The 24251-nt window shown below is 42.4% G+C and overlaps 1 protein-coding gene across 2 annotated transcripts in view; it reads left to right on the top strand.

Annotated features, from left to right (window-relative positions):
* The window catches only part of Atrnl1 (attractin like 1), a 540190-nt gene that overhangs the window by 34947 nt on the left and 480992 nt on the right, over positions 1 to 24251 (top strand). The window contains exons 6-10 of one of the 2 annotated variants that reach the window (XM_032892246.1): positions 4614 to 4788; positions 6721 to 6808; positions 8596 to 8851; positions 11421 to 11604; positions 23739 to 23893. In XM_032892246.1, coding sequence (XP_032748137.1) covers positions 4614 to 4788; positions 6721 to 6808; positions 8596 to 8851; positions 11421 to 11604; positions 23739 to 23893 — 858 coding nt within the window. The remainder of the gene's footprint in view (positions 1 to 4613; positions 4789 to 6720; positions 6809 to 8595; positions 8852 to 11420; positions 11605 to 23738; positions 23894 to 24251) is intronic. The other variant, XM_032892245.1, reaches the window with a different exon arrangement.

Here is a 24251-nt window from a genome sequence, read left to right as displayed (position 1 = left end):
GCTAGTTCTTAGAGTGGATGACTCTTATAGTCACTTTAGTTTATGAGGAAATTCATCCCAGCTCACAGGGTTATTTTGGGTAAGTCACTAACCTGTGTGCATGTGGGTGTATCCATACCTATGTGGGCAGAGGCCAACACTGGGTGTCTTCAGAGGTTGCTGTTTACTTTACTCTTTCCCTGGGCTAGGGTAGATCTCTTCCTGAACTGGAACGCATCTATGGGCCAGACTGGTAACTCCGAGGATCCACTTGTCCCTTTGCCGCAGTGCTGGGTTACCATGCATGTGTGCCTTCACAGCCAGCTTTTGGGTAGATGCCGGTGAGCCTCACTCAGAGCCTCATGCTGGCACAGCAGGCACTTCAACAGCTCTCTCCCTGCTCTGAAATAGTATTCTTAAAGACTAACACTATAGCGACATTTCCTTCTTAGTAAGTAGACACTTGATAATAGCTCTTGATTTAATCATCTCTTTTGTAACCAAGTTTAATGCATTTTATTAACCTATAAAATTTGCATTTGTGAATAATACTCGAAGATTAGACATACTATTTAGGTATTCTGTGAACATGAGACCAGACTAATAAAATGGGCAGTTTGGTTTTTGAGCCTAGATAAATGTTAACTGGCATGCTTTCCTTTCTACCTTATTATTTTAAATGTCTGTGTGTATGGCCTTGGTGGCTGTAATGATCAGAAATAGGTCTTTAGGATGTTAAAGCTATTCCTTTCCATGCACATGTATCTCGATAACACCGATGCTTTTCAGATTGAGTGTTGCAGGGGCGCAAGGAGAAATGACCCTTTTCTGCTCCAGCCACGATGCTATCACTTTGGAATAGTTTCTATATCCAGAGTCCATGGACAACTTTATTTTAGCCTTGTTACACCTCAAAATTGGGCATTGAAAACCATTGATTTCTACTTAAGCAGACAGACAGACAGACAGCTCTTTCATAACTACATAATTTAGACTGTAAGAACCACATTGTTAGAAAGGGTGCGGAGTGGTGATTATCAGTCATGTGACTCATTGCTTGTAAAGTAACTATTGTAACAATAGTTTGAGGGCATCTGAATTATAGGGAGACAGACGATAGGACTTTAGCCACTGCTTCTGTGAGCCTAGTGTGTGTGCAGAATATTTTATCTGCGGTAACAAAAGCTTTTCAGTGGAGCTGGAAGATAGCACTCTTCAAAGACGGTTTCTCATCTTGCTTTCTTCATCTTCTTCTTCCTCCTCTCCCTCCTCCTCCCCCTCCCCCCTCCTCCTCTTCCTCTTCTCCCTCCTCCTTCTCCTCCTCCCCCTCCTCCTCTTCCTTCTCTTCCTCCTCTTTGGAGAATCTGAGATTTCAGTATACATGTTAAATCATAAGTGGGAAAAAGAAAAATGGATATAGCAAATTGATATAGGTATGCTAAATGACAGAAGAAAGGCACTGTAGGAATTAATTTCACTTTAAACATGGTACCAATTATTTAGTTTGAGCAGAACAATATATCCAACATGTTTAATGAAGGAGTATAATCTTGGAGTTATTATAAGTTTTATTCTGGGTGGTTGTAATGAAATGAATACTGCAATATAATGAGTCACGTGTATTTTCTAGGTTCCCAGAGCATGATCATATGTTTATATAATACTGTATACATGTACAGTTATGATTTTAAATGTACAATGAAATTATTATAAAAACATACAATCTTAATTAAAAACATTTTACTGCTACATAATGGTAACAGTCACTCGTGTTGTTGCGGAACCTTTTTTGCTTGTGGAGGGTCTTGCCTCAGTTTTATGGCTACCGGTGGTCACTGGTAAAGTCTGCAGTAGCCTGGGAGAGGTCACATTGCAGATCAGTCCGATTGGTGCGTGGTTGATAGCATCTTAACCAAACAGAGCTTCTCCACACTGGTGTCCGCCTCCCAAGCCTCTTCAATGACAGAGCACATTCTGTTTTACCATCGTAAAGTGTGTACAGCGCCTTCATCAGTGGGTCCGTATTGGGAATCCATTTTCCTCATCACAAGGAGCAACTCTTGCTTCAGTTCTGTCTTCGTGCTTTGCTTCCAGTTCTCTGTCATGCCCACCAGATTAGCAGATTTGCTGTAATGCAGTCACTTAAAAGCGCTCACGGGATTGATAATATCTCCCTTAGATCCCTTCAAATGCTGGTATTTTGACCTTCTTCCATAATCTTCGATCCTCTCACTGCATCGGAATGGTGATGAAGCCCTTGCGGTACAATTCCAGCTCGGCCAGTGGCATCATCAGCCCTGGATTGCTTGCTGCAGTCCAATCAGCCTGGTTGTCACTCTGTGACACTGTCTCTGTCCCCTCCGCTTCTTTCTAAACTGTAGCCTTTGCCAGACCCACACTTGTCTCCTCCCCTTCCGTACCTTTCTCAGCTTTTAGAGGATTGAACAGAGCGAATGTTTACTGAGGTCTGCACTCTGCCGCTGGGTTGGGCTTTGTTTAAGGGATGTTGTCAGCGGTTTGCTCTTCCATTGAAAGCCCTGAACTTGCGCTGTTAGCAGTCAGGGCATTTCACCTCACCATTTGTTCTGAGGGGTAGCGCTGTTAGCAGTAAGGGCATTTCACCTCACCATTTGTTCTCTGAGGCAGCACTTTCATCTGTAAATGGAGGTTGACAGGAGAGGGCAGCATGGACTTTTGATTTAAGTGAAAGGAGCTGCACTTTCCCATTTATCTTGACTTTTAGAAACCAGTGTAGTTATTAGCGGGATTAATTTGACTTACGTTTTGTCTTTGGTAATAAGGAGATTTAAGGAAAGGGAAAGAAGAGGGGAAAGCCAGGCCAGTTCCTGAAGCAGTCAGAACACACATTTATCAGTTAGATTTATTGTTTTATATAGCTGTGGTTGGTGGTGACCTCAAGTAATTTTAATAGTAACGTGATTATAGGTTGTCACAACATGTGATACTAATGACAGATCTTGGATAGTGAGAAACACACAGGATGCACACAGTGCTCTGAAGAAGCAGATGCAGGCCTGGTTCAGCTAGTGGTGCTGTAGGACTCTGCTTGTGACACATGGATCTGTAAGTGCCTCGACAGGAAGTACAGTGCCAGGAAGTACAGTGCAGTGACAAGAAGTGCAGTGCAATGACAAGTGCAGTGCAGTGACAGAAAGTGTCCTGTAACAAGTGCATGACAAGAAGTACAGCACAGTGACAGGAAGTACAGCAACAGGAAGTTCAGTGCAGTCACAAGTGCAGCTACAGGAAGCACAGTATAATGACCGGAAGTGCGGTACATGACAGGAAGTGCAGTGACAGAAAGTGTAGTGTAGTAACAGGAAGTGCAGTGCAGTGACAGGAAGTGTAGCCACAGGAAGTGCTGTGCAGTGACAAGTGCATAACCGGAAGTTCAGCAACAGGAAGTAAAGTAGTGACAGGAAGTAAGTATAGTGACAGAAATTACAGTGACAGTGTGCTGCAGAGACAGGAAGTACAGCAAGTGACAGGAAGTGCAGCAACAGGACGTGCAGCACAGTGACATGAGGTACAGCAGCAGGAAATTCAGTGCAGCCACAAGAAGTGCAATTACAGGAAGCACAGTGCAGAGGCAGGAAGTGCAGTGCAGCAACAGGAAGTGCAGTGGATTGACAGGAAGTACAGCAACAGGAAGTACACTACAATAACAGGAAGTGCATTGCAGTGCAGTGACAGGAAGTAGCCACAGGAAGTGCAGTGTAGTGACACTGGGTGTTGTGACAGTGAATTCCTCTGTTATCAGGTTTCAGAGACATTGATCACCTCATCTGCATCTTATAGCTGAGGACATTTAGTCTTATTAGTCACATGAGTTTGGATAACAGACAATTGTTGCTCTGTTTATACTATTGGACATATTCTAAACTAATACTTGTTTTTACTTTATGAAACTTCTATAGTTTCTAAATAAGCTTTTATTTTATTGTACTTATTGTACTATACTTTCTTTTGCTGATGTATGAGGTTAAATTCCTGAAGCCAGTTTGGTTCTTAGTTATGTGAACCTTATTGCATTTGTTAAATAGCTTGTAATTTATACATGTCTTTTGTATACCTTTTGCGAAATATTAAAAGATTTCGATAGCATTTGTGAATAGATTTTTACTTTCACTATACATGAAAGCTTGAGGCTGGGCAAGGTAAACAGATTTGCCTAGGGTCACAGCGTAATTGACTGGACTAGGATTTGAGGATGTTGTTTTCCACTTTAACATTATAGAAGCATGCTAAAGTAAACAGGAAATTACATGTTCTTTAACAAGTTTTTATACATTATGATATTCATTAGAACATGTTAAACTCTGATTATATTTCCAGTGTAAGAATTTATTTGCAAGTTTTTTTCATGAGGGAGGATTTTGGGCCGGGGTCTTACTGTGTACCTGCGTCGTTAATTTGCCCGTGAGCTTTCAGTCTTCTTCCCTTAGCTTTCTGACTGACAGCTTTAGAGGTGTGCACCACCTCGTCAGGTCAGACTATTATGTGTGGTACATTTTTATTATGCTGAACATTAGATTCTCCTCATCTGTGTAATCTGCTTTGGAAATAGAAGATCTTTGTTTAATTCAGTGTGTTGCTTGATTTTTTTTAAACAGGCCCAGACTGTTCTCTGAATGTCCCTTCCACCGAGTCCTACTGGATTTTGCCAAATGTTAAGCCCTTCAGCCCTTCTGTAGGTCGGGCTTCACATAAAGCAGTTTTACATGGGAAATTCATGTGGGTGATTGGAGGATACACTTTTAACTACAGTTCTTTTCAAATGGTCCTGAAGTAAGTATTTATCTTTAGATTTTCACAACACTAAGTTCCACTGTTCAAATGTGTAAATGACTGTTTCTGAGGTAGTATATATTAGCTAACCTTGAGACTATATGCGGTCAGTGCCCAAGCTCAATTATTTGTCACTGTATGTGGATGTTTGTTTGGTTTAAAAGTTTTAATTCCTGCATAGAGTGTTTAACATTAGTTTCATATTTCACAGGAAGCCATGAGATTTGCTAAGAAGTCTATGAAAGGAAAGGGTTAAGTTATAGGGGAGGATGAGGGGGGCAAATGGAGGAAAGGAGAAGGTTATAAGCTGTGTGTGTGTGTGTGAGTGTGTGTGTGTGAGTGGTGAGTGAGCATGTGAGTGAGTGAATGTGTGTGTGAGTATGTGTGAGCATGCCAGTGAATGTGTGGTAAGTGTGAGTGTGTGAGTGAGTGTGTGTGTGAGTGTGTGTGTGTGAGTGTGTGTGTGTGTGTGTGTGTGTGTGTGTGTGTGTGTGTGTGAGATGGGAGGTCCCAAGCAGGCTTTGACTGATACTTTAGAAGACTTACTCTGACCATTTGAGTCAGAACTTCGGGCTCTTGGGAAGAAGTGTAGAAATGGGGATTTAGTTCTAGTGAAATTATACAGGGAATGAGTTTTCTATAGAGAAGAGCAAGACTGAACCCCAGCCACAAGAAGATTGGGAGGAGAAGAGAAACTGGCAAGCAGTTTGAAAAGGAATGAGGGATTTAGGGAAAGCTCCCAGGGCAGTGTCTTCAGAGGGGAGTGGGTTTGAAGATTAACGTTGCCACCCACGCAAATGCCAGGCCAGAAGAGCGGCCAAGGACTTGATCTGAAGATGTAGACCTTCCTCAGGCTTGAGAGGAGTTGGGTTAACAGACGTTCTGGAGTTAGCGTAAGAAAACAGAAGACAGCAATGCAGCGCCTCTATGCTACGAGATTTATTTTGCACAATTTAAAAGAATTAGTAGCAAGTAAGTTATATCTGTGCATCGGAAACACGAAGTTCTTGATGAATTGCCCCCCCCACACATACGCACATACACACATTAATGTTAAAAGCAAATGGCTATTGTAAAGAGGGAGGAAATTTTTATCTGTTTCTAAGGAAAACTGGATTTTATTTTAATTTGAAAGTGAAGAACTCATACGTTTTAAGTCCATTGCAATTAGTAAATGCAATAATTCTACCAATGAATGGCCTACTCAAGCTGATGTATCTTTTTAAAGTTTTTAGAATTAAGCGTTTTAAGTTTAATTTCATGAGTATGAGTGTTTGTTTACACATATGTGTGTGCACTACATGTGTGACTGGTGCCTGTGGAAGAGGACTTTGCATCCCCTAGAACTGGTGTTACAGACAGGTCCTCTGCGAGTAATGGGAATTGTAACCACGGAGCCATCTCTTGAGCTCTGTATGTTGTACGGAAACCTTAAGAGCAGATGCTCTTTTCCTTCCTTCCTTCCTTCCTTCCTTCCTTCCTTCCTTCCTTCCTTTCTTTCTTTCTTTCTTTCTTTCTTTCTTTTTTCTTTTCCTTTCTTTCTTTTGTTGTTGTTGTTTTTTTGTTTGTTTTATTTTGTTTTCTTTGTTTTTGAGACAGGGTTTCTCTGTGGAGCCCTGCCTATCCTGGAACTCACTCTGTAGACCAGGCAGGCCTTGAACGCAAAGATCTACCCACACCTTGCCTCCAAGTGCTGGAATTAGAGGCGTGCGATGTGCCACCACTGCCCGGCAAGAGGAGGTGCTTCTTGACTGAAGCCTTAATAACACGTTTTTTATGGTCTATAAACTCGTTACGGTCTATAAACTCGTTAGATATACAGCCTTCGGAATTAAAGAGAGTCTGAATTCAAGTAAAGAAACACATACACATAAATCAAAGAACGGACGAAGAGTGTCAGCTTGCTAACGTAGTTTGTTTTCTTGCTTCTAGTTACAACTTAGAAAGCAGCATATGGAGTGTAGGTGCTGTGTCAAGGGGCCCTCTCCAGAGATACGGGCACTCTCTTGCTCTCTATCAGGTAGGTCTCCCGCTTACAGACATCCCAGTTGTCCTAAGAATCTGTGTTAGAGAAATAATAGACCTCAGATTTGTCTCGAGCACACGTGATCAGAGGCTCACGATTAGAGCTCTGCTAGAAGAACATTTTATTACATGGCGTAATGTGGGGCATTCACGGCATCACAGAGAGGCAGCTTCTCACTCGCCTTCCTGCTCACGAAGGAGCACTTTGTAGAGTTGCCTCTTACATTTATTTATCTATTTCATCCATTTAAAAACCTCAGGGTCCGAGGGCAGGAAGGGTCTGGCCTCACTGTTTGGCCTGAGTCTGTGTCCCCATGTTTAGCCCGGAGCATCTCCTCTCCCTGTGCAGTCTTAGCACTCTCTTCAGACCCCGTCTGACCACGGGCACGCGCATCTCTTATCAGCGCCTCTGAGCTCCTCATTCTCTTGTGCTGATTTGTGTCAAGCCACACTGCCTTCAGACCCGTTTGCATCGTTAAAGAAGGCTCTTTGCTGTCACAGACTGGTCTGCTTTTCTGCAACCCTTGCTGTTCTAGATGACTCTTGAATGACATCTCTGTTTCTACAGAGAGCTCTGACAGAGCTTGAACTGGGTCTACATAGACTTGGAGAGCTTTGTCATTCTGTGAACGTCCGCTGATCCGTAAATGTTGGAACATCTTCCCATTTATATCTCGTATATTTCAGTTTTTATAACTTCACTTCTGAACACTTTTGTGGATTGATTCCTAAATACTTTGTCCTTTCTGGTGTTGAGCGTAATTGCTCCGCTGACTTTGCTTTTAGCTCACGTGTCCCAAGTGTGCAGACAAACATGCACGTTGCTCTCCGACCTCATGCTATAACGTAACGGAATCCACTGGCTAACCCTTCATTCCTTAGGATCTTTCACCTAGGAGGTGATATGATCCGCTGGTAGAAAGTGTCTTTCATTCTGTTTTATCTGGGCCCCATTGTTCTCGCTTTCCTGCCCTAGGTGGACCTTCCAATAGAAGTGACAAAGTAGGCGTCCTTACCTTACTCTTGGTCTTCAGGGAAACCGTCTTACGTTTCACCATCAGGCATAATTTTATTTTAGAGTTTTCTTTAGATAACTTCTATCAAATTGAAGAAAACATCTTTTTAGTTTGCTGAAATATAGCGGTCTATACCATTTTTGCATCACTTAAGCGAATTGACTATGAATAAAATTAATTGGATAATCTCTCAGTGTTGAAGGAATGTGGTATCTTCCCTCAGTCATGAAAGGTAATGAAATGTCCCTTGAGTGATGTGCAGGTGCCCATGTTTTTGGTGACTAGTGCTGGGAAACATGGAATTGTTGAGAATGGCAAGGACAATTAGCAGGTGACATAGTTAAAATGTAACCGTTAGGGACTCAGATCATTCAGATGCTGGGAAACTGTTGCCTTATGTGGGGCTTTCACTGCACACGAGGGTGATGTCAGTCAGAGTACGGCACTGTTTTTCTGATGTGTGGGAGTTGTGTATTGTAAAACCAGCACACGTTTAGCACTGAGTTTCTGATGTGTTTTAAAACAAAAATATACTTAATAGAGTATGTAATGTGAACTTTTAATCTAAGACACAGTAATGCAACATTTGGAAACATAGCTAGGATTTCCCTTTCATCACCATTGATGTGTTCCCATCAGACTTTTTATAAGAACTGTCTTAGGTATGTTGCAAGCATTTACTAAAATGGAGCATGGAAACAAAGTCTTAGAGAACTGATGCATGGTGCTGAGACCTGTTTACTAGTGTGCGTGTTTTAACTTACAGGAAAACATCTTTATGTACGGGGGCAGAATGGAGACAAGTGACGGGAACGTCACCGATGAATTATGGGTGTTTAATGTACGCAGTCAGTCATGGAGCACGAAAACCCCCACTATCCTTGGGCACGGTCAGCAGTATGCTGTAGAGGGCCACTCGGCACACATCATGGAGCTGGACAGTGGCGATGTCGTCATGATTGTGATATTTGGATATTCTGCAATATATGGCTATACAAGCAGCATACAGGAGTACCATATCTGTGAGTTTCTTTCAGCATGTAATTTCTTTAGTGGTTGGAAGCATCCTTATTTTAATCTTCTAATTCTTTGGTCAGAATGGTAAGTTATTTTAGATTGGAATTCTAAGGTGAATTATGTTCAGAATGGTTCTTGAACATAATCTTTTTGATTGTGCTAAAATTTTGTCCCTTAGTATTTGGGTCTGTCTCTTAGCCAGATGTGGGGGTGTCACATGCTCGTTTTCAAATATTTTATGCTGTGAAGCATTCCAACAGATGGTGCTGTTGCCTTGGGATTTACCTAAGAACCAAAAGCTGAAATTACCTCATGTCTTTTTAGTTCATAAATTTTAAGATTTTATTTTTTCATATCATGTTCTTTGTCTTATTTCTAGACCTCTGGCTACGTCAGGGTAGATTCTCAAGGGTAAAAGGTTTCTAAGAGATTGTGTTTTAGAGCCTGGGGTAACATGATCAGTCTGCATATGGTTTTTTCTGTTGCTGGTTTTTGTTTTCTGGTGTGTGTGTGTGTGTGTGTGTGTGTGTGTGTGTGTGTGTGTGTGTGTGTTTCTAGAAACCCCCCTATTCCTTATGACATTTTCAAATAGCGGTAATTTTTGTTGTAGTTGTTAGTTTTAATTTGTCCACAAACATTTATCTTATAGTTGCTGTTTAAATTTAAGAATATTCTAATTTCTGGGGGTCTCTTACTAATGAGCTCCAGTTCTTGGCTTTTATGTGGCCAACGTATATGACCTTACAGAGTCTGGACACCGTGCAGTGAGCCTGCTCCTTTGTGGGCTGAGTTGATGGTGAGAACTGCGTGTGAGGAAGGTGCCCTTCCAAGTCTCATTCAGATGCGACTCTGTATGCATGGCCAGGACAGCACCACACGTGCTCTGGAGTGTGCGGTACTGACAATGTCCAGGCTGGTTGGTAGCTAGAATGTGTGGTAACTGGTAGATTTTTATTTTTAGTAGGAATAATCTGTAGAATGGCAACCGGAGTTTTGGTGAATTAGAAATTATCTGTGCATTCAGCTCCTCCTGGCGTGTTCTATAACCAAATAGTATTTCCAAACGAATTTGTGATAGTACTTTTGTTTGATTTTTGTTTTTTGTTGGATATTTTTTCATTTGCATTGCAACCCCCCTATCCCCTTGCCCCTCCCCCTGCTTCTGTGAGGGTATTCCCCCTCCCCAATCACTCACCCCTTCCCGCCTCCCCACCCTGACATCCCCTACACTGGGGCATCGAGCTTTGGCAGGACCAAGGGCCTCTCCTCCCACTGATGCCCAACAAGGCCATCTTCTGCTACATATGCGGCTGGAGCCATGGATCTGTCCATGTGTACTCTTCAGATGGTAGTTAGTCCCTGGGAGCTCTGGTTGGTTGGATTTCTGTTTTCTTGTCTGCATGGAAGTGAGATGAATCATGTTTTTTGAGTTTTATAGGACTCATGAGAATTTAAAAAATTCTGTGTATTATATCAATACAAATTAAGATCTATCAACTTTTTTCTCAAATTGTGTTTCCTACTAAGACTTACTGCTGTGTCCAAGAGCGTTTGAGCGGCAGCTGTGGTGCCCAGGGGTCTGATGTCAGAAAGTTAAAGGGCTTTCACCCTGAAAACTGCACAGTAAAGAGTACAAAACAGTGGCCAGATGTTGCTAAAAGACACCAGAGTCATTAAATTCCCTGACCATGGTCCCGTGGGGCTTTGGTGTTTGATCATAACAGCTGCTGGGCTGCAGAGCCAGCTCATGCCAAGAGCACCTGCTCCTGCGGAGGACCTGAGTTCAGTTCCCAGCAGCCACCTGGTCATCTGCAGCTGCAGGCACAGGAGAATATCTTTTCCCTTCAAAACGCGTGTCACTGTGCCTGTTGGTAGAGCCCAGCAATATCATGGTTGCCAGGAGAACTAGAACATTAGACTTTAGGACCTGCATGGTCTAAAAGTTTGTTCATTTAGCTTAGGTGTGAGGCTAGTGGTCTAGCTGGTGAGATGGCTCAGTGGTTAGGAGCACTGACTGCTCTTCCAGAGGTCCTGAGTTCAATTCCCAGCACCCACATGGTGGCTCAGAACCATCTGTAATGGGATCTGATGCCCTCTTCTGGTGTGTGTGAAGACAGCCACAGTGTACTCATACCCAAAGACAGCCATAGTATACTCACATACATTTAAAAAAAGGGACAGTGGTCATATAATTTTCATCTCTGTTATATCACTAACTTATTCAACGTTTGTCACATAGAAGGCCCTGATACAAATTTGCTGTATATTTTACTTTAAGTACTATTTTTAAATAATATAAATAGGTGTAAGTAAAATTTCCCCTATTTTCTTTTATAAATACAAAAATTGGATTTTCAGTGTTTCAGGATTTACTAGGGGACATGCCGGACATTCCATCTTGCCTTGGCGCCCACCGTAGCATGTGCAGCTGTTAATCTGAGTGTTAGGCAGGTAGCTCGCTCTCTCCTCGGAAAGATGTGCCATGAGCGTTAACTTGCTGGGTTAATGATATTTTGGTTGTAATTTTGCCTCTACCTGAACTTCATCATTTACTTTTCCTCCCCGCTGCTGTAGCATCCAACACTTGGCTGGTTCCGGAAACTAAAGGAGCCATTGTGCAAGGCGGTTATGGCCACACGAGTGTGTATGATGAAGTGACCAAGTCCGTTTATGTTCACGGCGGCTATAAAGCACTGCCGGGGAATAAGTATGGGCTGGTGGATGACCTCTATAAGTACGAAGTCAACAGCAGGACGTGGTGAGTACACTGGCGGTGGCAACGTTGTGTTTTTATCCGCCTTTTAGCATCCATCCTTCCCCTTCCCCCTCCTCCCAGACCCTCCTCAACTCCCTCCTCTTTAACTTCCTGGTTCTTTTTCTCTCTCAGTAAAAAAAAAAAAAAAAAAAAAAAAAAAACCCAAAACAAATCAAAACCAAGAAAACAACCATCAGAACTAGCCAAACCAAAACAAAAAGGTCACACAGAAAAGCTGTGATTCATTTAGTGTTGGGCAACTTCTCTGGGAATGGTGTGGACCCAGGAGTGTGCTCGATGTACCCACCCAGGGTCACTGCACTGGGGAAACTCGTCTCCCTTTCCTAGTAGGTATCAGTTGCAGATAGCTCCTTGGTTAGGGTGGGACTTTGGGCTCACTTCTGGCTGCAGTTGTGTCTGGCCTCGTGTGCACTGTCGCAGGCCTGTGAGCTCCTGTGAGCTCCTGTGAGTCCTGTAGTGTCCTAATACCTTGTGTTTACACAGTGTGGTAAGTGTAGAATGCCACAGGAAAGTGTTTGAACTTTAAAACCTCAGTGATAACTGCGATACATTGTCATGCAGCCAACAGTACAGAACAGTAAATCCCCATGCATGAACTATACAATTTAAAGTAACCTGTGATCCCATACAGACACATGCAAGCTCTTCTAAAACATTCGTTTTAGATGCGCAATTTTGTTTACCGCTATAATCTGAAGCTTTCGTACTATATGTCTGGAGTTTGTGCTTATTTGCACTTGTATTTTAAAGTATTTATTAAATTTACAAAATCATGTTTTCAGTTTTATCGTCTAATTTGGATGAAGTTCAAAGTTTGTGGTGTTCAGATATATTTTCCATTTTTTTTAATAACTAGCAGCGCTGTGTTCTGCATTCTGTGCTGGCCTCCGCACGCGCAGTTACAGGAATTCTTGTGAGGTGCACACATAGAACTGAGCTCGTGATGTGTTACTGAGGCACCTCCTGGTCCCCCACATCAGGGAAGCCTTGTCCTCCATGTTCTCACCGCAGCTGAGGACAGGATTTCCACTCCTGCCATGAGGTAGAGAGCAGCGGTGGCTCAGGGGCTTTTCGACACGTGGCTCCCCAGTTAACGTGGTGGCCAGGGATTCTTCTCCTCAGGGTTCATTTGTCTCTTTTTGTTTACTGTATGACGTATTTACAGCCATAACATTCGCTTTCTTCTGGAAACACTGATTTTTTAATTTATCTTTTGTATTTACAGGTTTAAAATGTAGCTTTTGTACTTGTTTTTCAGAATCTTGGGAAATTATGCTTTCTGTTTTAACACAATGAACGTGTCTTTCGGTTGCTTGAGGGCACTTAAGGAAAGTTGTTTATTACATATGACTTGTTATCCTTTCACTTTGAAGTCTAAGCCTTCCTCTCAGCATTGTCTGAAGAGAACAGGGGCTGTGCGACTTTCCTTTGGGAAATGAGTAATAATATTCTAAACATGGCAAAGGAGATCAGGCCCCATAATGAAGCAGCTTCCTGAGTCCAGAGCTAGGGAAAATATAATTAATACAATTAGAGTAGAGTTCCCTCAGAATGAAGACAAAGAGGAAAGGCATTTTCCTGTCTTGGAGGCACCTATGACTGACAGACAACTGACAGAGTTTCTCGTTCTGTAATCTGTGTGCGTGGTGCGTAGTGCATGCATATGTGTGTATGGTTTTTCCTGTGGTAGGCAAACACGTTTGCACACATGCACCTTACGTGTGCATGCCTGTGGAGGTTTGAACTTGGAGCCAGGGAGTCTTAATCAAACATCACCATTTACCTTCTTTGTTGAGGAAGTGCCTCTTAGTTGAACACAGACATCATGGATCCAGCTCACCTAGCCAGCCTGCTGCCTCTAAGGACCCTCTGCCTTTGTCTCCCACCTTTTGAGCACTGGAACCCAGAAGACACAATGCTTCCAAATGTCTGAAAGAAAACAAGCAGCCCCAAATTCTGTATCTAATGGATAGATGATGATGATGATGATGATGATGATGATGATGATGATAATCATCATCATCATCATCATTAAAAAGACAACAGCATGTATCAGCCATGGTGGAGGAAAAACTAAGATAGTATCTTGTCTTATAACTTATTTAACAAATAGGAATATGCTTGATAGCACTTATGTGATTTAATATTATATGCTACTGGTTTGTGATAATTTGATATATTAAAAGAGACTCACACTTTAATGTTTAGTTACCTAATATTTTTATTTTTGTTTTCACTATTGGGAAAGGATTGAGGCATCGATCCATCCATCCACCCATCCATTCATTCATCCACCCATCCATCCACCCATTCATCTGCCCATTCTAGCATCCACCCATTCATCTGCCCATTCACCCATCTACCCATTCATCCATTTATCCACCCATCCATCCATCCATCCATTCATCCATCCATCTATCCACATCCACCCATCCATCCATCCACCCACCCACCCATCCATCCACCCATCCACCCATCCATCCATCCATCCACCCAACCATCCAGCCTTCCACCCACTCACCCACACATCTATCCATCCCCACATCCACCTACACATCCATCCATCCACCCACCCACTCACCCATCCATCCATCCATCCACCCACCCACTCATCCATCCATCCACCCACCCATCCATCCACCCATCCATCCATCCACCCCATCCATCCATCCATCCATCCATCCATCCACCCACCCATCCATCCATCCATCCATCCATCCACCCACCCACCTATCCATCCACCCACTTATTATGGTGTGGACAGTGTGGATACTTTTGTGCATGCACATGTGCCTGTGTACACATGCGTGCATACATACAGAGGTCAGACATTGGTATTTAGCTTCTACTTTTTTCTCTACCTTGTTTTGAGACAGGGTCTCTCCCTGAACCTGACATTTACTGATTCGGCCGCTGCCAGCGAGCTTCAAGGGTTTGCGCTTACTTCACTAGTGAGCCATCTCTTCTGCCCTCCAGTTTAGATTTCAATTTGCATTTTCTCCTTTACTAATGACGTAGAAATCTTTCATTTATTGTCATAAAGCACTTCTTTTAAATTTTGTGCATATGTTCTGCCCATTTTTATTGTATTCGATCGATTGTGTAAATCTCTTTGCAACATTGGTTTATTTTTTATTTCACAATCATGCTTTCTCAGAGTGTGGGTTGTCTTTCTAACCATTTATTATTATTTGATAAATAGAACTTAATGTATATAGTCAAAGAAGAAAACTTTCTTTTTTCACCTGTATTTTTCTTTTTTCTTTCTTTTTTTTTTTTCCGGAGCTGAGGACTGAACCCAGGGCCTTGTGCTTTCTAGGCAAGCGCTCTACCACTGAGCTAAATCCCCAACCCACTTTCTTTTTTTATTACCTGTGATTTGTATATTGCTTAAATAACACTACAATGTTTTATATTTTTATATAATTTTCAAATTTTTGTAACTAGTTTCACAGTTAATTTTCAATCTAGGTAGGTAATAGCTTGTGTGTGTGTGTAGTAAGAGCATGTGTGTGTATGTGTGTGTCTGTGCAATAAATATCCCCTGGGCATTGGTCAATAACAGTTCATTCCTTTGGTTGTCTATGGTATGGAAAACATTAATAACAATTTTATACCTAGGTGATTAATATTTTCATGCTTTTCTCAATGAAATCTGTATGTTTTGAACTCACACTTATCTTAGTGTGTCTGTAGGGGTTAATAGCAGCAGCAGTATGTGTGTGTGTGTGTGTGTGTGTGTGTGTGTGTGTGTGTATGTGTACAGTGTGCAAGTGTATAGGCTGCAGTGTGTGTGTGTACAGACTGCAGTGTGCTTATGGGAGGGCGATAGCCTGGAGGAGTTGGTTCTCTCTTCAAACCGTATGAGTTCTGGGCTTGGACTCAGCCTGATGGGCGTGGTGGCAGTGAGGAACCCTAACATGGAGCTTTCCCTCTGGACCCCTGTGTTGTTCTCTTAGGGCTGCATCTTACCATGAGCCCCATGTGTGTAGGTTCTTACAGCTGCCATTGAGAATGTGGGATGTCTTACTTCTGGAGCATGTGCAGCAGAACCACGATCCTGGCAGAGGTCCCAGGAAATGGTCTCTGCTTTTTCAGCATTTACTCCATCCTGGGCTTTCTTTCATGTAACTATATCCTTCTAATCTAAATTCTTGTCCGTATGTGACTTGCTTTATAAAGACTCCAGTCAGTGAATTTAATACTAATATGACCTCATTTATATAACATAAATCATGACTTCATCTTATAGCACAAAACATTTGCAGAAACTCCATTTCCAGATGAGGTCACATTTTGAATTTGAAGGTATATATTAACTTTGGGGAGGGTACTGTACATTCAATGAATACTGTATTTTTTTCTGTTTTTACCTTGATGGAAACGACTTATATTTATGCTTTGTGTCAGGGTTCCTGACTTTAGCGATCATGTGTGTAAGTATTTTCAGTTGTTTCACAGAGGTTGGTTTAGGTTCTGAATGGGTGATGTGAGTAAGGTCCTGTAAGGTCCTTTTGGATCCTAAAGCTTTCAGTCTTGTCTTTTCACGGCCACTCATCCTCACCTCAGGGAAGAACAGAGGGAAGTGATGCTCCGTAGACATCGTTATCAGTCCTCAGACTAGACATTTTCAGTGTGTCTGCAGTAGGAGCCGTGTGCGTGTGGGTGTTGCAGAAACCATTATTAAGGAGATTTAACAAACTATCTTAATAGTGCCCACGCCACAGAAGAATGAAATTAGATGCATATCTGTTACTTTGTACAAAAATCAGTGTCAAATGGATCAAAGGCCTCAACGTGAAACTTGAAACACTGAAATTGCTGGAAGGAAACACGGGTGCAGGAAAGATTCTGATTTTGCTCAGGAATCACAGCCAGCAACTGACGAATGGGACCTAATAAAACTAAAACACTTCTCCACAGCGAAGCAAGCTGTCAGTCACGTGAAGACGAAGCCTGTGGAGTGTGAGAGGCTCCATCAGCTGTAAACCTAATGGAGGATTAATAACCACAATATACAAAGTACTCAGAAACAAAAAAATCAATTAAAAACTATTAAAATTGTCTGTGGATCTGAAGAGAGCTCTCAAAAGAAGAGTTAAAAATGGCTAACTTGAGAAGTGTTCAGCACCCTTGGCAGCTCGGACGTGCAAGAGATACTTGCTCTGAGATTTCATCTCACCTTGGACAGAAGGGCTATGATCAAGAAAATAACTACAACAACACATGTTGGCGGGCTGTGGGAAACGGGAACCTTGTTCTCTGTTGGGCGTTTGCCAACTGGGGCAGCCACTGTGGAAATCTATGCAGAGAACTGTCTGAGTCCTTAAATCAAGTTTATCTCGAGACCCAGCCCTGCTACTCCTTGTCAGATCCCTGAAGGGCTCCATGTCTTACTGCACCGGTTCTCCCTCAGCTATGCCCACTGCTCCTCTATTCACAATAGCTAGTAGGTGGGAACAGCCTAAATGTTCTCCAAGTAATGAACAGATAATGAAAGTCAACACACAAGGACATTCTCCTTAGTTGTAAAGAGAAACCAAATCATTATATGTGCAGGTGAGTGGATAGCATTAGACAATAATTGCTCAGAATGAGGTACCACAGAGCCACAAAGACAAATGCTATATGTTCTTTCTCATTCGTGGATCTTAGCTCCAAGTCTTTAGACATCAGTATATAACCCAGGTCACTGTAGAAGCCAGGAAAATGGAAAGGGACCAAGATGGTGGAGGGAAAGCTCTAGAGAGGACACAGGTGCTCTGGAAGGTTGTGTGTGTGTGTGTGTGAGTGTATGTGTGTATATGAGTATGTGTGTATGTGAGTATGTGTGTATGTGAGTGTATTTGTGTGTATGTGTGTGTATGTGTGTATATGAGTATGTGTGTATGTGAGTGTATTTGTGTGTATGTGTGTGTATGTGTTTGTATGTGAGTACATGTGTGTATGTGTGTATGTGAGTGTATGTGTATGTGAGTGTGTGTATATGTGAGTGTATGTGTATATATGTGAGTGTATGTATGTATGTGTGTGTATGTGTGTGTGTATATGTGTGTGTGCAACATTTAAATGAAGTTACATCATTTGGGATGCTATGATTCCCCAAGAGACAGACTGACTAACAAAGACCTCAGGGCTGGGCATGGGGACACGTCTCTTCAGCTCGTTGGTCAGGGGCCCAAGAGACTCTCAAAACCACATAGGATATTGCCATTGTCCCTGATTCCCTCTGTGAACTGAGGTGAGTCCTTGCAGGTAAGGGCTTGGAGGTATCAGCTGGAGCATCCTGGAAGCCTCCTTGAAGACCAGCTCTCATGGTAACCAAAGTTCCTTTGTAAGCTGCCATGGGAACAAGCAGTCAGTAGTCCAACCCAGTCGTAAAGACTGTGGACCACAAGGCCCAGCTGTCTATTACAGACACAGTACTGTAATAGTGGCATGTATATCTTGGGAGTAACCAGCAGTTAATTGTGTTGGAGGCCACTCAGTAGGAAGGAATTAACTCTTGGGATTGTAATCCTTGCTAAAAACCCCTTGCTGGGCCAGTCATGGAGCCCAAAGGAGGATCTACTACCTCCATTTTCCTAAACTTATCACTTTAACTTTAGTCTGAAACCTATCCTTATACCTGCTAAATGTAGCTCTCACCCTCATCAAAGAGGCTTTTTACAGCAGATGTGGATCGTCTTGGTAGGTGTTCTATTGCTGTAAAGGGAATTCTACATCTTGTTCCACAGGGAGCAGAAAGAGAGCAACACGAGGCATGGCATGGGCTTTAAAACCTCAAAGTCTATGCCTACTAACATAGTACTCCAAGACAGCCACACCCACCCAACAAGACCGCACCCACCCCAACAAGACCACACCCACCCCAACAAGACCACACCTACCCCAACAAGGCCACACCTCCGAAGAATCCTTCCAAATAGTGCCACCCCCTGATGACAAAGCATTCAGATATATGAGGCTTTGGGGGCCATTCTTATTCAAACAGCCACAGAGGCCACTGCAGGAAGTGACTATTCAACAACTAAGAGAACAAATACAGTGTGGTGCCCAGGCTCAAATGACACATCACAATGCAACCCTTACACCTAAGGCTCAGAAAATGGAGCAGGAAGATTAATAGCCAGAGGGGCAGAATGTCTGCTGTAAGACAGTGATGTCTGTAGATGGCAGGGAAGCTGTACTTTTGAACAAGAGCTGTGTGATGACATCATCAGTTGATGAGCCATTGTGGATGAGAAATCTTACAGGGCCTCACCCATAGATGAAGAACTGTAGGCAGTTAAAGGCTGCTGAGAGAGAGAGAGAGAGAGAGAGAGACTGTCTTCTGTAAAGATGAGCTACCTGATTGGTTATCCAGTTCCAAGAGAGAGCCTTAAAACACACCCCCCACACACACACACGCACGCACACACACACACACACACACACACACACACACAACACTGCATGAACTCATAAAGTTGTGTGCATGCACAGAAGTGTGCATTCTGTGAAATTCCAAAATAATCAATAAAAATATCAGGAAATACATTGGGAACAAATTTTATTTATTTTCTTGGTTTGCCGACAGCTTGTACCAAAGCCCTTTTGAGAGCTCGTTATCAAAGTAATTTAGCTAATTGTGATTTATTTTAGTAACAACTTAAATCAGCTTTAGTCAAATATTACCACTGGTTTCTTGTTAGCTAATATTTGATAAGGAACTAAAAATCTTTGTTAACATGAAATGGGGTCATGCTTCTTGGGTTTTTCATTTTAATTATTTGGTGTTAAGGCTGTACTCGGTGCATAAAATTATTTGGGGTGTATTTTTTTAATGCTGTAGCCCACATTTTAAAACCCAGACTTATTTTTTTTACGAGTAGTTTCTAATTATAGCCTTTAAGAGAACTAAAGGTGACTTTCTATGTATAGAATTTTAACAATGAGATTTATCGCAAAGTGGTTATAAGAATGTTCAGATGATCTCTACGTGATTCAGTTTTTATAAGAATTATTTAAAGAGTGGATCTATGAAATTGAGATATTATTCACTAAATCATTATAACAGTATTCTTACAGTGGAATACCTTGTAAAAGTGAGATGCGTTATAGAGTAATGGTCTTATTGTGACTTTCCCTGTGCTCCGATCCTGTTTACTGTCTGTTCCTTCTGTTACACTCTCCCCTCCCTTTCATGTCCATTACTTTCATGTAACTTTTAGATCTCACACGTGAGAGAGAACCCGTGACAGTTGTCTGTTTGACATGATGCCCAGTTGATACATCACAATGCAACCCTTACACCTAAGGCTCAGAGAAGGGGGCAGAAAGGTTAATAGCAAGGGGACCAAGATGTCTGCTGTGAGACCATGACATCTGCATATGTCAGGGAATCCGTACCCATGAAAGCTTAAAAGTATGGACAAGACCTGCATGGTGACGCCATCAGATGGCATGCAGTGTGGACGAGGAACCGTGTAGGGACTCACCCATAGATGAAGAACTACAGTCAGTTAACAGCTTAAAGTTTCGCTCCAGCCATTTCTCTGCAAATAGCATTTTGTCTTTCATACCGCGTGCGGGTCCTTGAGTGGACCAAGATTTCAGTGCACTGGTAGGTGTGAAGATGCACAGTGGTGAGTAGAGTTATGTTTAGCATTGTCTGAAGCTGCTCATTGTGTTCTGAGGTGACCGCCATGTTGACTCTTACTTCAATCGAGGTGAGTTTTCATTACCCTCCATCCTTGTCAGCTTTTAACAGTGTCAGTGTTTTCAGTTTTAGCCACTTTAATAGGTTGTATGGCAGCCTCCCCATTACTTTCACATGCATTTCCGTGACCACACAGAGTGATTGTGTAACTTTTATACATGCATTTGACATCTGTGTCTTTTCTTCTCACATATGGGGCAGTATAGTTTTTTTTGTTGCATGTCTTTGTACGATTTCTTTGGAAATACATACACACATACACACACAGACACACACAGACACACATACACACATACACACACAGACACACATACACACAGACACACATACACAGACACACAGACACACATACACACATACACACACACACACACACACACACACACACACACACACACACAGGCTTATTTTTAATATGACCTCAATAGAGCGACAGCTGGGCCACTTCCTAACTCCACATGACTAACACACACTCCCCTCTGATATTCCTGACTTATCTGGAATGCCCTCCTCATGGCCGAATCTCCTATTCCTCCTCCTCTGTCCCTTCCTGGGAATTGTAAACTCCCACCTCTGTCTCCCTGCCCAGCCAGTGACTATTCACCAATGAGAGCCAACTGGGGGCAAGGACCCTCGCATCTGAACTCGCAGATTATTGTGTGATTTAGGGAGCCGAATGCACACAAATGGCATTAGGGCCAATCCCCAACATGCTTTCTATTCATTCTACGTTAATTTTTTATCAGTGTAATAGATATGTATGTGGTATGCATACGTGCCTGCATGTGTGGTTGCGGATGTGTGTGTGTAATGCATGTGTGTGTTTGTACCTGCAATGTGGGGTTCTGAGGTTGACTTACTTCATGAGTTGTTTTCTTTTGTGCACTACAGTGTATTTCGAAACACGGTCCTTTGCTGAGCTGTTTTGGCCTTTTTAGCTCTGCTAGGATGCCCTGCCTCTGCCTCTGCAGAACAGTTCTTGCTTCTTTGTGCTATACTTGTGTCAGTCTGTCTCTGGGCTCTCCTGTCCGCTCTGTGGTTCGCCTGTATTTCCTCGGTTACTTGGCTCATAGTAGACATTGAGAGCTGTCAGTCCTTTGCCTTATTCAGTATTTTTCTTAAATATTAGTTTAATTTCATGTTTGTAAATATTTATTTTTTTTAAGTTTGTGTGCCTGAATCTGTGCCTGTGCACAACATATGTACACGTGTCCCCACAAGACTGGAGAGGCATGAGCTGCCCTGCACCCGGAGTTATAAACAGTTGTGAGCCGCCATATGCATTCTGGGGCCTGAACCTGGATCCTCTGCAAGGCACGAAGTGCTCTTAACTGCGGAGCAGTCTCTTCAGCCCCCGACAGTCTCTAACCCAAATCGAACCTCCAGATCAGAGAACCGACGTTTGATACTATTGGTCTTTACACGTCTGTGCATGCAGCACCCTCCATTTATGCAGAGACTTTATTATTTATTTGTTTACATACTGTTTTGAGGTAGGGTTTAAGTAGGCTACCTGGAGCTTGCTGTGTAAATCAGGCTGGCCTCAAACTCAGGGATTCCCCTTCCTCTGTCCTCCAGGTGTACGAGAATTTTGTGGTCTTCCTCATAAATCTTATACACGTAGCCGCCCTGTGCAGGCAGGTCACCCGGAGGCTGAGCTCTCTGTTCCTGGCCACACCCCCGTTGTGCTGCTTTTTATTGTGAGGCAGGACTCACTACAGTGCCCAGGCAGCCCTTGAGTTGTGATCCTCCTGTCTTAGACGCCTAAGTCGCTGGCATCAGAGGCCTGTGCTCCCTGGTCAGACACGGTATTGACATTCCTAACCCAAGCTTAGCAGACAGTCTAAAGTGTCTAATGCTGCTCTTCATGAGGTTTATGAGATCATACCTTTTCTGCAACCTTAAAACTATTTTGTATTAATTAAGGGTCTTTTCCTGGAAAACCCGTGGAACCCTTCAGATTGTCATTCTGGGAGTCTGTCTCTTTCTTTAGCATTAGATGCTATTAAAAAAAACATGGTTTTAGGGGTTGGGGATTTAGCTCAGTGGTAGAGCGCTTGCCTAGCAACCGCAAGGCCCTGGGTTTGGTCCCCAGCTCCGGAAAAAAACAAAACAAAACAAAACAAAACAAAACAAAACATTGTTTTAGAGACTAGATACAAACCAACGATTTAATACATGCTTACTGTGTTTATATTTTGAATCATAATTACCATGAAGTAGTAATTTATATTACTGTTCATCTTTATATATTGGTCTATTCAGAGACATTTATAATTCTGAGCATATGTTTATAGTGCTTTATGTAAATTTTACTGTTTATAAAAATGTATTTCAGAGCATTTATTTTTTAAGTGTTTGTGTGCATGTGGGCATGAGTGCAGGTGCATGTGTGAACACAGGTGTGTGTGAGCAGAGGTGCACGTGAGCACAGGTGCATGTGAGCACAGGTGTGTGTGAGCGAGCACAGGTGCGTGTGAGCACAGGTGTGTGTGAGCACAGGTGTGTGTGAGCACAGGTGTGTGTGTGAGCGAGCACAGGTGCATGTGAGCACAGGTGCATGTGAGCACAGGTGCATGTGAGCACAGGTGTGTGTGTGTGAGTGAGCACAGGTGTGTGTGAGCGAGCACAGGTGCATGTGAGCACAGGTGCATGTGAGCACAGGTGTGTGTGAGTGAACACAGGTGCGCGTGAGCGAGCACAGGTGCCTGTGGAGGCCAGAGTTTGGAGCTACCTAGTGCTGATGTGCTCCAACTGCTGTGCCATCCCTCCAGCCCCTATGTGCAGTTTGTAATTACACATTGTAGATGCATCTGAAGACAAGCTTAAGAATCTAAACACAGATGAGTACAACCCATATGAAAGTAGGGTAGAGCTGCTCATTGAAGTAAACCGTGTTTCTGTCCAGGTTCTTGGATTATTTGGTAATGCTTGTCTTGTGGAAATTCATTGAGATTTTGACTTACGGTATCTGCATTTTTGTATGTCAATTTTAATTAAACGTAAAGACTCATTAAGGGGTCCTTATCAATTTTATAATTTTAACCAAATGTAATTTGGACTAAACTTATTATACTTTTTGCTTGTCTTATCATGAAAAAGCCATGGTGTTTCAGTTCTTTCCTATGAGGTAGACTGCTTTTCTACCTTCGAAAGTAAAAAAACCATTCAAAATACAAATTATTAGTATTAAAAATTCTATCTATATTGTACTTCCTCAAACCATCTTGAGATATTGAGATTCTACAAATATTCTTTCTAAAATATTAAAGCTTTGAAATTATTTACAAGTTGTTAAAATATATGTATTTTCCCCTTATATTTCCCAGAAGAATTTATATCCGAAGCCAATGCTTTATAAAATCAGGGAAGTCTCTTTATCCTTTGTAATACATTTCTAAATTTTATCCTGTAGGACTATTTTGAAAGAAAGTGGGTTTGCCAGATACCTTCACTCAGCTGTGCTTATCAGTGGAGCTGTGCTTGTTTTTGGAGGAAACACTCATAATGACACTTCCCTGAGTAACGGTGCCAAGTGCTTTTCTGCCGACTTCCTGGCATATGACATAGGTATGTATCTGTTAGGACTGCACAGAGGAAATACGGACAGCTCTCTCAGACAGACTGACAGCATGCCTATATGTCACTTTAGAGATCAGTTTACTGACAGACTGTGAACCGGGTGTCCTCTAATTTCAGCGCAGTGGTCATACAGAGCCAAGATCAGGTGCTCTGGGGTGGGTTAGTACCAGAGACAGAGGAGAATTGTAGGCGTGAGTGACCTTCTGACCTTTAGAGGCATCTGACTGTCGTGTCCTTATTTGAGAACTGTATCAGCCCCTTGGGTCTTACACTGCATGGGTTTCAATGACGGATAGATATGTAATACCATCAGACTACCGAAGCTAAGACAGTAAGAATTCAAACA

Source organism: Rattus rattus, chromosome 2 (assembly GCF_011064425.1).
Source record: "Rattus rattus isolate New Zealand chromosome 2, Rrattus_CSIRO_v1, whole genome shotgun sequence".
Taxonomy (NCBI): domain Eukaryota; kingdom Metazoa; phylum Chordata; class Mammalia; order Rodentia; family Muridae; genus Rattus; species Rattus rattus.
This window is presented reverse-complemented; position numbering and strand designations above follow the sequence as displayed.